At 36.0% G+C, this 11,921-nt stretch overlaps 2 protein-coding genes across 2 annotated transcripts; both read right to left on the bottom strand.

The window, feature by feature from the left end:
* Positions 1–333: 333 nt before the first annotated feature.
* On the bottom strand, positions 334–4,765 carry LOC123215077 (ubiquitin recognition factor in ER-associated degradation protein 1). The gene is made up of 10 exons (XM_044635134.1): positions 4,657–4,765; positions 4,135–4,186; positions 3,146–3,223; positions 2,950–2,974; positions 2,830–2,862; positions 2,593–2,714; positions 2,334–2,464; positions 1,435–1,655; positions 782–1,032; positions 334–645 (listed from the first exon to the last, which is right to left on the bottom strand). Exons 2-10 carry the CDS (start codon positions 4,135–4,137, stop codon positions 550–552), a joined length of 960 nt encoding a protein of 319 aa, XP_044491069.1. The 5' UTR covers positions 4,138–4,186; positions 4,657–4,765; the 3' UTR covers positions 334–549.
* Positions 4,766–7,422: 2,657 nt separating this feature from the next.
* On the bottom strand, positions 7,423–10,518 carry LOC123213585 (arginine decarboxylase-like). Its single transcript, XM_044633058.1, has one exon. It carries the CDS (start codon positions 9,930–9,932, stop codon positions 7,737–7,739), a length of 2,196 nt encoding a protein of 731 aa, XP_044488993.1. The 5' UTR covers positions 9,933–10,518; the 3' UTR covers positions 7,423–7,736.
* Positions 10,519–11,921: the final 1,403 nt, after the last annotated feature.

Below are 11,921 nucleotides of genomic sequence, written 5' to 3'. Positions count from 1 at the left end.
ATTTCACTCTTCCTTTTACAATTAAAATTTTGACTCATACAACACCCTATTAACTAAACCACACAAATCTGCATTTCATTTTTGCAACAGTTACACAACAATGCTTGAAAACTATATCGATAATGCAATTGCCAAGGCCAACATATGATTGGTATTGTTTCATAATGTATTCAATAAGAGTAATAAATGCAATAAACCAAGAAAATAATATTCATATCCAACATATATCTAATTTTAAAGCAATCAATCATGTTTGTTTTAAGTGACGCAGAGAATAAAATGCAAATATAAATTAGGTAAAACAAGGTAAAAGGACGTGTTAGCGTATGCAAATGGCACAAATTGCAAAGATTTACATGTATTTCAATGATTCATAATCAAACAGAATCTGATATAACTTGAATTCTCTTTTTCTTCGTTTTAACATGATTGACCTAAAATCTGCGTTTTCCATGATACATATGCCAGATCATTGTAGTTCTGTAATTTTTGCTTAAGCCAGAATGAACAGGAAAGATTTAATGAAAAGTAATTTGATCAACTAATTAATCAACCCTTCAGAGAGTACTTTTTCCCAGTAAAAGGCTGGAACTTTGGCTCTTCTTTCTTTTCAGGTTCCTCCTTTTTCTTCTCTTTTCCAGCTTCCTGTATGGCATAAAACAAAATTGCTTAGCAGCTCATAACGGTGCTCTGTTTCATTGTTTTCCGCAAATTTACTTATAGCTTAGTGATGGTAAACAAACTGAGAAAAATAGCTAAAGATTGCTAAAACTGAGAATACCTTTTGTGTTTCCTTGGAAGCACGACTTGCGTTTGATCCAAACACAAGCTTTCCTTGAGATTGGTGTGCTGCAATCTGTGAGCTAGAGCCTGCAGAGGGTTTTCCACTACTATTAGCAATGGAAGGTTGCTTATCCTTGGACACAGAGGAAGAAACTGGTGGAGGTTGATATGCCAAAGGTTTCCCATCCAGACGTCTCCCAGCTCCAGTAAAAGGGCTGAATTTTGGTTCAGCCTCCATAGGAGTCTCAACTGCAGAAATAAAACAGATGGCTTCATCACTGCCCATCAAATCTCACAATTAAATTTAAAGTATCCATAAGAAAATAGAAATTTCACTCTCCCACAACAGATCCACAATCAGCAGGAAGTCAGTTCAACTAACTGTGGTCACTCTTTATACAGGATAACTTGGCAAATGACAGAGCATAAAATCTCATTTCTGATATGCTAGGATGTAAGACAGAAATCACTTAAAGGAAATCAACTAAAAAGAAAGAGAAGTTTAAAAATTGTTATAATCCTGTATAATGTGAAAGTTCTCACAAAAATAAGATACATTGTTGAACATAAAGAGAGAGAACGAGAGAGAGAAGGAAAAAAGAGGAGAAAAATAAAGATAATGACAGAAAGAACTAGGGAAGCTATTCTCACCATGTGCTGCTGCCTTTCCAGAAGCGGATGGAATGGGCTTTTCAGGTTCCTTGTAATCAAGGGGTGGTGCAAAATCCACCTCACAGTCTGTCTCAATGATGCTAATTGCATTAGAAGGTTTTGTCTCTACAATGTCAATGTAATATTTCTTATTGTTATATGCAACCATGATACTGTCCCCAGTGGTCAAGCAGGAATAATTCCTTAGTGTGGTCTCCAAGCTGAAGAAGAAAGATGCAATAACAATACATAAGATACTTATCTTTTAAAGGCATGAATGAAACTATAACAATAAGTGCAATGTTATTTGTATACACTTTTAAGTACATAAATAGATACACAAATGATGTGTCATCATATGATTGTGTATTACCTTATCCTTAATTTAAAATCACCAAATCGTATGATGACACATCATCTGTATACCTATTTGTATACTTAAAGACGCGTACATGTAGTTTTATTGATAACAATAAAACCATAAGCACCCAATTTTGAATATCTGATTGGGTACCCAAATAACGCACTATCATGTAATAGGATGATTTTAAATTTAGGATAAAATAACACTCAATCATATGATAACACATCATCTAGGTATCCAATTGAGTACTCAAAATTGGGTGTACATAGCATTGCTCAAACCATAAAATAATAAAGGAATTGGCAAATGCAGGCATATCAAGTTAGACAGATTCATTATGATACACAACAGGAACAGCAAATTAAAGGACATGGAAAGCAGCTTCATAAGAACAGAAGCATTGATAAAACGACAACAACACGATTGTCACAATGAGAATCCACATTTTTGTCAAATCATCAAAGTTTTAACAATTTTTTACTACCTTACTACCTCTTATCCAAACTAATACTGAATTATAATACAATGCACTTACATAGCCTTGGGGTTAGAAATATCCAAAAAGTCCTTCGTGTGAGGTTGGAGTTTAACATATGTTCCCTTGGGAAGTGTAACATTTTTCACTCGTACAATATCGCCCTCTTGAAGGAGCAGATTCTCCATCATCTAAATAACAAAAATCGAACCAAAACGGTAGATATTAAACAACTTGAAGAGTACTTTGCCAGCTGCAATGAACAATACAGAAAAACACTCAGAAAATTTTAAGTGTGCAAACATTTTTTCCTGCCTACCCAATATGGCATATAGATCATGCCTTCTTCTGCAATGAATTCCAGAACTCCACAATGTGAGACTCGCTCAGCAGCATTATTCCGAAGCTCAAACAACATTGGATAGTCAATATGCAAAGATGCTGCAAGATTGTGTCTATTGTAAGCATTATAGAACTAGATCATGACTCATGAAAATTTGCATAAACAACAGTAAGTTAAACAAAGCCCAACATAAATGCAACTAAAATAACTTACCAAGGCGATCAAGGGCTGAGGGAGGCATTATAACTGAAAACAGAAATTAAAAAGAGATTAGGAAAGTCTTAAGAGAAAGAGACATCTAGAAACTAAAAGCACACCAATTGAAAGACTCACTTTTATCACCACTTTCAATTTGTGGCTGCAGCATAGTCAAGAAAAAAGAAAATTAGAGTCATTAAGAAAAAACATCAAAATAATTTAACAAATAAAATTATACAGGTGTTGTGAGTAAAAGAACAATTTTTAGATATAATAACATTTAAAGTTATCAGCAAATTCAAGAGGGACAAGATGAAATAGGAATTCCAACCTTTTCAATAAAAGATGCAGGGTAACATCTATAACTCTGCTCAAATGATGTCCCATGATATCCATATCCTTCGAAAAACTACAACACCAACAAAGTGAACAGCGATTATAGAAGAATCAATAAAGCTATACTTATGATCCAAAAGAGTCCACATCACCCAAAAAGAAGAACAAAACACATTCTACTGCTTCAAAAATAAACACTAAACTTATCAGCATATTACTCTCTACCATGCTACATAATGATATGACCAACAAGATCTTTTGGTGAAATATAGTTGTCAAAAAAAAAGGTAGCAGTACCATAGATAACTTTCTCCAAGTATATAAATTGATCTCTAATTTTTTTTCTCGTTAAATTAGTAGGCTACTCTTTCCATCATGTGAACTATAAATCTAAAAACCCAGTGATGGGGATTTTGATGGTCATGGCATTATGCAACACGACTTCAGCTAGAACATTATTTTAAAAAAAGAATCATAAGACATGGAGACAACAACAATTCAAAGTAAAAAATATTCTAATTGAACTAGATTCATGATATTAACAGGCAAAAGATTTGGTATAACTCACAGGTCTGAATCTTATCCAGACAATTAACAAGCAAAGAAATGTCCATAGAGGTTTTTTAATTATTTCAAAAGTACTAAAAAACAAAAGAAGTCCAGTGCAGAGATAGGTACAAATTATTAAAGAGGATTTCAGTGCCATGGATGAAATGATGACCAAGGCTTTAGACAAGATTGAAATGACTGATGTAGCCGCTCTGGAAATTGCAAATCATTTAGGTTCAAAAACATAAAATTAAAATTACCTATACCGACACAGCAAATGAACATACTACCTTACAATCAACTGAAAAACAACATTAAACAACAAACCAAGTTCTTCAAATAAAAAGAAGAAAAATCATCAAACTCTACGCATTATTCCTAGCAGCCTCTTACAATAATCAACCTAAGAAAAAAATGCATAAATTAGAAGCATACCATTTTCGATCCAATAAAAGTTAAAACGTTAATACTTCAACCTTCGAGCCACCTATAAAAAAAATAGAACTCCCTGTTAACAGTAATATCTCAACAAAATATTCATAAAATCAAAAAATTCATTGCAAATTTTGAATGAGAACAAAATTCGTAAAATTAGAAACTTTGAATTTTGAACGTAGTAAGTTAATCACTTGAAAATTGAGCCAACTCAAGCTACACAACAATAACTTGATAGAACTTAGCCCAAAAAAACAATAACTTGATAGAAAAGAAAGTCGCGGATTCTCCAAATAACAAAAGATTCATTTCATCTGAATATTAATTTTCACGGATATTTTATCGGCAACCAAACAATTAGACAATAATAAGTTGTATTAGAACAAAACCGACAGTGCAATTGAATTGGATTAAATTAGAACTCAATTAAATGCAGTCAGCGTATGAATACATGGAACTTAGAGATCATAAAAATATAGAGTAAATATAATTTTACTAAAATAAGGGAAGAATCGCAAATACCTAACCGGAGAGAGGGAGAGAGAAGCCGTGCAGGTTAGAGTTTAATCTGAGAGAGAAGAAGAATTGAACGACTACTAAGATGTGCTATTGTGCGTATTGTGCACGCGACATTGCTATCTGCCACGTTTGCTTCGGATTCCCTGGGCTTAAAAGGCCTGGTGTTCAGCCCAATCAAGATTGACTCAACATATTTGGCCCATTTACATTCTGTGTGAGTTTGCGTATTGGGAAATTAATTAATTTAGGGAAATAGTTTCCCACCTATACATTTGAAGGCAAAAAAAAATTTATCTTCTACCTTTTGATGCTAACCCCACATTTTCTACCAATAATACCCTTTCTCTCTGTATTACTCCTCTTTCACTATTTTCCTCTCAAGACAACAAAACAGCAAACACATTTAATTTGATCATGTTGATTTTTTGAGGAAATGTGATGTTTTTTAGATTGTTGGAATTTAAAATAAGTAAACATAACTTTGTAGACAATTCGGATATGTTATATTTGTCAAAGTTAAACAAGTTTTGATATCCAAATCGAAGAATAATCAGAATTGCAAGTTTCTTGAAAAAAGAATAATTAAAAAAACCGATTTACACCACAACACAAACCAAATCATTATCCCTGGGCAATTTTCAACACAAAAACTAACCAAATTATGGAGAAATCTAAGCAAATCGAACTAACAATACAACATTTCCGAAAGTCTCAATATGATGCTGGCGGCAGTTTCTAGCTTCATCTGGCACAAAAACTAGTGAAATCAAACAAACTAACTAACAAAATAGAAGCAAAAAAAACAAACGGAACGATGAAGAAATCGAACGGAAGCAATGGCAAACTCTTACCTTTTGATCCATTTGCATGTTATTTGTGTCTTCATTGCGGTGGTCGGCAGCTTCTTCCGATGGTCATAAAGAAGTGTATTTTGGCTTTTGGTGTTGGATGGGTATAAGGGGGGGTAAACCATATTTAGTTTGCTTAAAAATTGTTAAATTGAATATTTTTTTGCCTAAAAATGTTGAGGCTAAGGCGGGGAAATTTTTGCCTAAATTAATTAATTTCCCTGACTGTTATTGCTATCAGATGAAGATTAAATGGCATGCAAAAGCTAAGTATCAAAATATATGCTAATGTTCTTCCTCTGTTGCAAAATAATAGTATATTCACATTTATCTTTTGCGGCATGGCAATCTGGAAGAAGAATATGAAGCACGATAATCTTTTGTGCAATGCTCCCATATTCGAAAAAAGAAAAACAAGATCAATACCAAATTCTAGTTAATGGTGGAAAATTTATTCTGGATTTACTTCAATCTTGCAGATTATTTCAGGCCTCACATTAATCTTTCATCTCATTGTAAATTCTTTGCAATAGAAAGTCTTGTTTCAGTCCATCAAAAATAAATAAATAAATAAAGCAGAGAACATTATTCAACCCAGTTTAATAATTTCAATAATATCTCTGAATCTTCACCACTGATTATGCCAATTTCATTATCTGTCGGATAACTTTTTGATCATATATTCTGTGAAAGGGAGAATTCTTGATATAAATCCAAGAATTTACACACTATTACTGGCCCAGCTTTATCTGGGAATAATATTGAAGAGCCAAGCAGTTTTATACTTTTTATGTGTGTATTAACTAGTTTAATTTGTTGGATGTTCTGAGATTCCAGCAGATATTTTAGAATTGAATGTTATATCTTCAAACTCTTCGTCTTTGTCAAAATTGACAATCGATTTGTCAAAGAAAAAGGTGAAAAGGAAATCTGGTTTAGAAGCATTGCAAATAATTTATCATTGCATACTGCTTTTCAAGGAGCTGGAGGAGGTTGTGTGTATGTTTAGTCATCTGGTTCATCTCTGGTCTCCCAGGTAGAAGAAAAGTTAAAGTTATTCGAGTATCAGATTATAGTCATCAATGAAGAAAAATAACATGGAACGCCCTGGCGGGCAAAGGATGTTGAATCCCCACCCAAGTAAAAGGGTTTATTATGTTCGAGACTTTGTTGGTTATATATGCCAGATCAAACCTTGATTCCCCTTGATTTTTCTACTGCAGTATAACATGAGGTTTCAGTATTAGGTTCATGTATACATTTAGTTTGACAATCACTTGGTACGCACGCAGTCCTCTTTCATCAGGCAAGTCTCTCTCATTAGTCTTTAAACAAATTTATCAAATTCTTAAATTTTTATCGTGTTTGTCTAAGAAATTTTTGAAAAGTTGATTTTATTCCACAAGTAACAAACACCAATCTTCACAAATTCCTATCAAACGCACAGCATCCAATCTTGACCACAAGAGGGCCTGAGGCTAAACATAAGCCCACAAAAATGTGGTCAAAAAAGTGAGATACCATTTGAGAGAACGCTATTGAACCATCCAATAACACAAAGCTATAGGTAGAATTAGAAATATATCATCTTTGAAACAAAGTCACTGCTGATAAAGCATTAAGAATTAAAGTTATTGACACCCACCCAGATACAGTTCATGACTGGGAAAATTGCAGCTAGCAGAATGGCTAATCACACAAAAAGCCTTGGCCTTCCTTTTACCCTCAAACTTGCCATGCCAACCCAGCTAACTCAAAGACAAAAAGACCCCGTAAGTCGTGATTTCGTGAACATTTTTTCTGCAAAAGGCTGACCCTATTTTACATTTATTTTTTACCTGCAGAGCACAAGCTAAGGCCCTACATAGGATCAAGATTGAATAAAGAGTAAAAAGCATTCATATTTTCAAAAAGCAACATCTTCAACTAACCATTCAGTTGTATAAACTATTGAAAACTAAAAGCTATTGTAGAAGTCTACCACTACTGGGATATGAAAAGGATTAAAAAGTAAGAGGGAACAAGATCCCGAATTTACAAAAGGGTGGATTCAGTTCTCAATCCCCTCTTCTTCAGGAAATAATAAAAGCAAAAGAGTCAATGTTCAACTGCATGCTTCCATCGTTTGCAAATGAAAACTACAAGATAAAACTGAACAATGAAAATTAAAATTAAGAAACATAACAGGAAACCAGAAGGGAGAGACAGTCCACAGAGACATGATTATCAGTTTCATCAAGCATAGCAATAAGACCACTGCTCGTCCTCACCGGGACCAGAATCAACAGCAACAGCATTGTAATCATCCTCGTTGCAGTAGTAAAACCCTCCACCATTATTAAGAACAGTCAAAGAACAGGAAGCCGGCACCACAAGGTAAGGCATGTTGTGGAAGGACCGAGCAAGGCTGCTAGCTAATGCAGAATAAGAGTTATTACTATTGTCATCATCATCAGTGTCACCGTCACCACATTGCTCTTCTGCGCGATGCTTGAGGGTCTCGAACATGAGCTCGGGCTCGTGCTGCATCACTCGGAGGACATCCCCACAAGACGGCCCTGGCATAGCGCGAGTCACAGCAAAGCTATGAGGACCATCGCTCTGCGAGACACGTACAACACTTGGGCCACCAAACAAATTATGGACTCCTCCGAGTGCCTCCTCATAAGCCCCACCCAAAAACATCCCCAAATAGTACTTCCCTACACCACTACCCCCCTCCATCTCATGTAAAGGCAAGCTTGAATCACCACCAATGAACTTATCAATCATACCATCGCTATCACAGGTCAAATCAGACAAAATCCCTCTCACTCCTGGCCGTTCACCCAGACGGTGAATCGGAACTATAGGAAACAACTGACCAATCCCCCAGAAATCAGGAATTGAAGTAAAAAGAGATAGATTCACATGATATGTACGTACTGGATCAGTTGCCGCACCAATCTCTTTAGCAATTAATTCACACAACCCATCAACGTCCGCTAATTGTTCCATACTAATTGACCCGTCTTTAAATTGTTCAATGCACCTTTGTTTCAACTGATCAGCGTAAAACAAACAAGTCTTAAACTCACCGCTCAATGCTGCACTTTTCAGATTGTAATAATCAGAACGGCACTCTTCACTCAACCCTTCAACGAAGTACTGAAGAGAACCAGAAGTCATGTCGGAGGCAGAGGGGCCAGAAGCAGAAACTGCTTCAAAAATCAAAACTGAATGGTGAGAGACTATAGCACGACCACTCTCGCTGCAAAGCACAGGGTGCTTGATATTCTTGCGGTCACAAACATAGCGAATTGCTTGAACGACAGCTGTTGCATACTCTTCAAGACTATACGCAACAGACACGTCTGAGTCACCAGATTTTGATCCGTCATAATCGATACCTAACCCGCCGCCGATATCGATAACTTGCATGTTAGCACCGAGACGGAACAGTTCGCAGTAGATCTGTGCAGCTTCACTAACGCCGTCAGCTAATAACGCCGTTGTGGGTATCTGGGATCCGATATGAAAATGCAGTAACTGCAAACAAAACAGCATGCCAGCCTGTTCAAGTTTCCTCACCACACGTATAATCTGGGTAGTTGTTAACCCGAATTTGCCCTTCTCACCCGAGGTGGACCCGAAATGTCCCGAATGTTTAGTTCTCAGTTTTGCTCGGACTCCGACGACTGGACTAACGTTAAGTTTCTTGCTTATATCAATAACCAAATCAAGCTCTTCTTCTTGCTCTAATACAATCACTGTGTTTAGAGCTAGCTTCCTTGCGAACAAAGCGAGACTTATATACTCTGCATCTTTGAATCCATTGCAAATAAGGAGTGATTCACGGTTTCCTTTACACAAGCAGCTCATGGCCAACAACAACTCCGGTTTTGATCCGGCTTCCAACCCGAACCGGAATGGCGATCCAAATCTCACAATATCTTCAACAACGAAGCGGTCCTGGTTACATTTCACGGGGTACACGCCTTGGTAACGAGCTTCGTACCCCTGAGTCTGAACTGCAAAGTCAAACGCTGTTTGGAGACATTCAAGTCGGTTCTTGAGCACGTCGGGTAAACGGATAAGGAGAGGGAGTTGTAACCCGAGCCCGCCGGTTGACTTCGGATCCGAAACTTTCTTCACAATCTTAAGCAAATCGATCTCCTGGTGGGGCAGCGTGCCAACACCGTAGGGACGGATGGTCATGTTACCGGATGAGTTGACCGCGAAGTACGGCGCGCCCCATCCATCGATTTTGTAGAGGACCGCCGAGTGAGATGGTGACCAATGTGAATCATTTTCTATGGTGGGAGTGGGGGTGGGGGTGGGGGTGTGGGTGGGGGCGGTGAACGGAGTGGGAAGGGACGTGCCATCCCAGGCAAAAGCAGCGTAGGCAGGAGGCGCTACGGCAGCGTCTACGCAACAAGCGAGGGCAGGCATGATCCTCTTCCGCGAGGTTGATGAGTAAAAAGAGGGTTAGAAAAGAAAGAAATAAAAAATGAAGGGGGTTAGTGTTTTAGGGTTGAATTTCTTTTTGGTTTGTAAAGGTGGGGGCTTTAAGACCCGCCGAGGCCGAGGCCCCGGCTACCCCCTCAAAAGAAGACAGTAGAAGATCTATTACAATGGAAAGACAGCCCCGCCGCTTTAACCTCTTATACGCAACAACACCCACATATAATATCAGGAGAAAAAATGAAAACTAATTAAGAAAAGATTTAAGCCCCGTGAGATGCAAAAAGCATGCAGATCTGAAGACGATTAATTAACCCAAAAAGACGAGGAAACACAAAGAAAATGAAGGAAAGTTGTTTTTGATATAAATGAGATCTGGAGATTGGTTTTTGGTTGAATGAAAGAAGGAAGAAGGGAGAGAGTTCCGGAGATTTTCCCGGAAAGTGAGGGAAAATAGGACGGAAATTTAATAAATAGAAAGACACAGAAAGAGAGACAATGAATGCTAGGGTTTCGTTTAATCTTCAAAGAAGACGTCTAACGAGGTGGAACTGAGCGAGATTTGCATGAAAGGCGGGGTAGATTTATATAGGAAGTTAGGGGTAAATTTGGGCTTCATGGGCTGTGGCCCAATTTATTTCGGCCCATATAAATATTTTAAATTTTTTTATATAATTAAATAGTTAAAAACACAATCTAATATTTCATCCGTTTATTTTGAAAGAATTAAATTTTATTTCAAACTTTTCGATTAGTCAATGGAAGGCTGTTTAATTTTATAATTATATATTAATTTTTAGTTTTATTATTTTATAAGATTCCTTAGGTAAGTGTTTGATCAGCGTCGAGTTGCCGCGTGGCTTCAGACTGTGGGGCCATTTCCTAGGCTTTTCTCCCGAGGCTTCTTTCTATAACACGCCGATAAATTGGGACCTCTAGGTGATCATCTCATTGATATTATACTGAGGAAAGTAGCTGGAAGTTTCGGCCGTTTGGATATCTTGAACGAACGTGATTCTGCCACGTGACAAGAAGTTAGTTAGCCATTTGTTCACAGATTCCGTTAACACCGAGAGAAATAAATCGAATGTGCATGTGTCGGTCACGTGCCATGTAGTCCAATAAACTTGTGTTTCCTGGCTGGACTGCATAGGCCAATCAAAACCTCCACTTTACCGTTTAATTAGTGCGTGCTGCCTACCCATTGGCCCGCCAGAAAGATAACGTCTATGACTTTATTTTTGAAATCAAATTTTATCTTTTGTTAAATAAGGATTTCTTTATTTTGACTGACAAACTTTTATTAGTAAATTGAATCAATAATTGATTCAGAGAAATAATAAAATTATGTTTATAATTTTTTTATGTATACTTTTATATATATAAAATAATTTATTATTATATAATTAAATATTATTTTATTATTAATTATTAATTATTTAATTCTATATTAACATATTATTATTTATTCAATCCATATACAAAACATTGTTAACTAGAAAAGTCATAGCATTGTACAAGTAAATTATCCCTAACAATTTTTAAATTTCTCATCTTAATTCTAAAATCAATTGATCAATATCTGCCCAAATTCAATTTGAATTACATCAATCAAGATGTAATATATTGTCAGACTATACCTTGTTTAGTGTAATTTAATGATTTAATATGAAATAATTTTTTTTATTTTGAGAAATTTTAATAAATTTTATATTATTTCACATTTGATTTTTTTTTCTAATTGTGTTAAATTTTGAGTAAAAATTTATAATTTAAAAATTAAAAAGATAAAAACTTATGATTTTTAAATCTTATTTGAAAATTTATTACTTTTTGTCTGATAAATTTTATCAAAACGTACGTTTAGGGTCGAAACGTTAAGAATAAGGCCCACAGAAAATAAGGTGCGACTGGACCGGTGACAAATGTGAGGGTTAAAACGGGAATTGCGAGTTGCGAGACATTGAGTAAAGCGCG

Source organism: Mangifera indica, chromosome 4 (assembly GCF_011075055.1).
Source record: "Mangifera indica cultivar Alphonso chromosome 4, CATAS_Mindica_2.1, whole genome shotgun sequence".
Classification (NCBI taxonomy): domain Eukaryota; kingdom Viridiplantae; phylum Streptophyta; class Magnoliopsida; order Sapindales; family Anacardiaceae; genus Mangifera; species Mangifera indica.
This window is presented reverse-complemented; position numbering and strand designations above follow the sequence as displayed.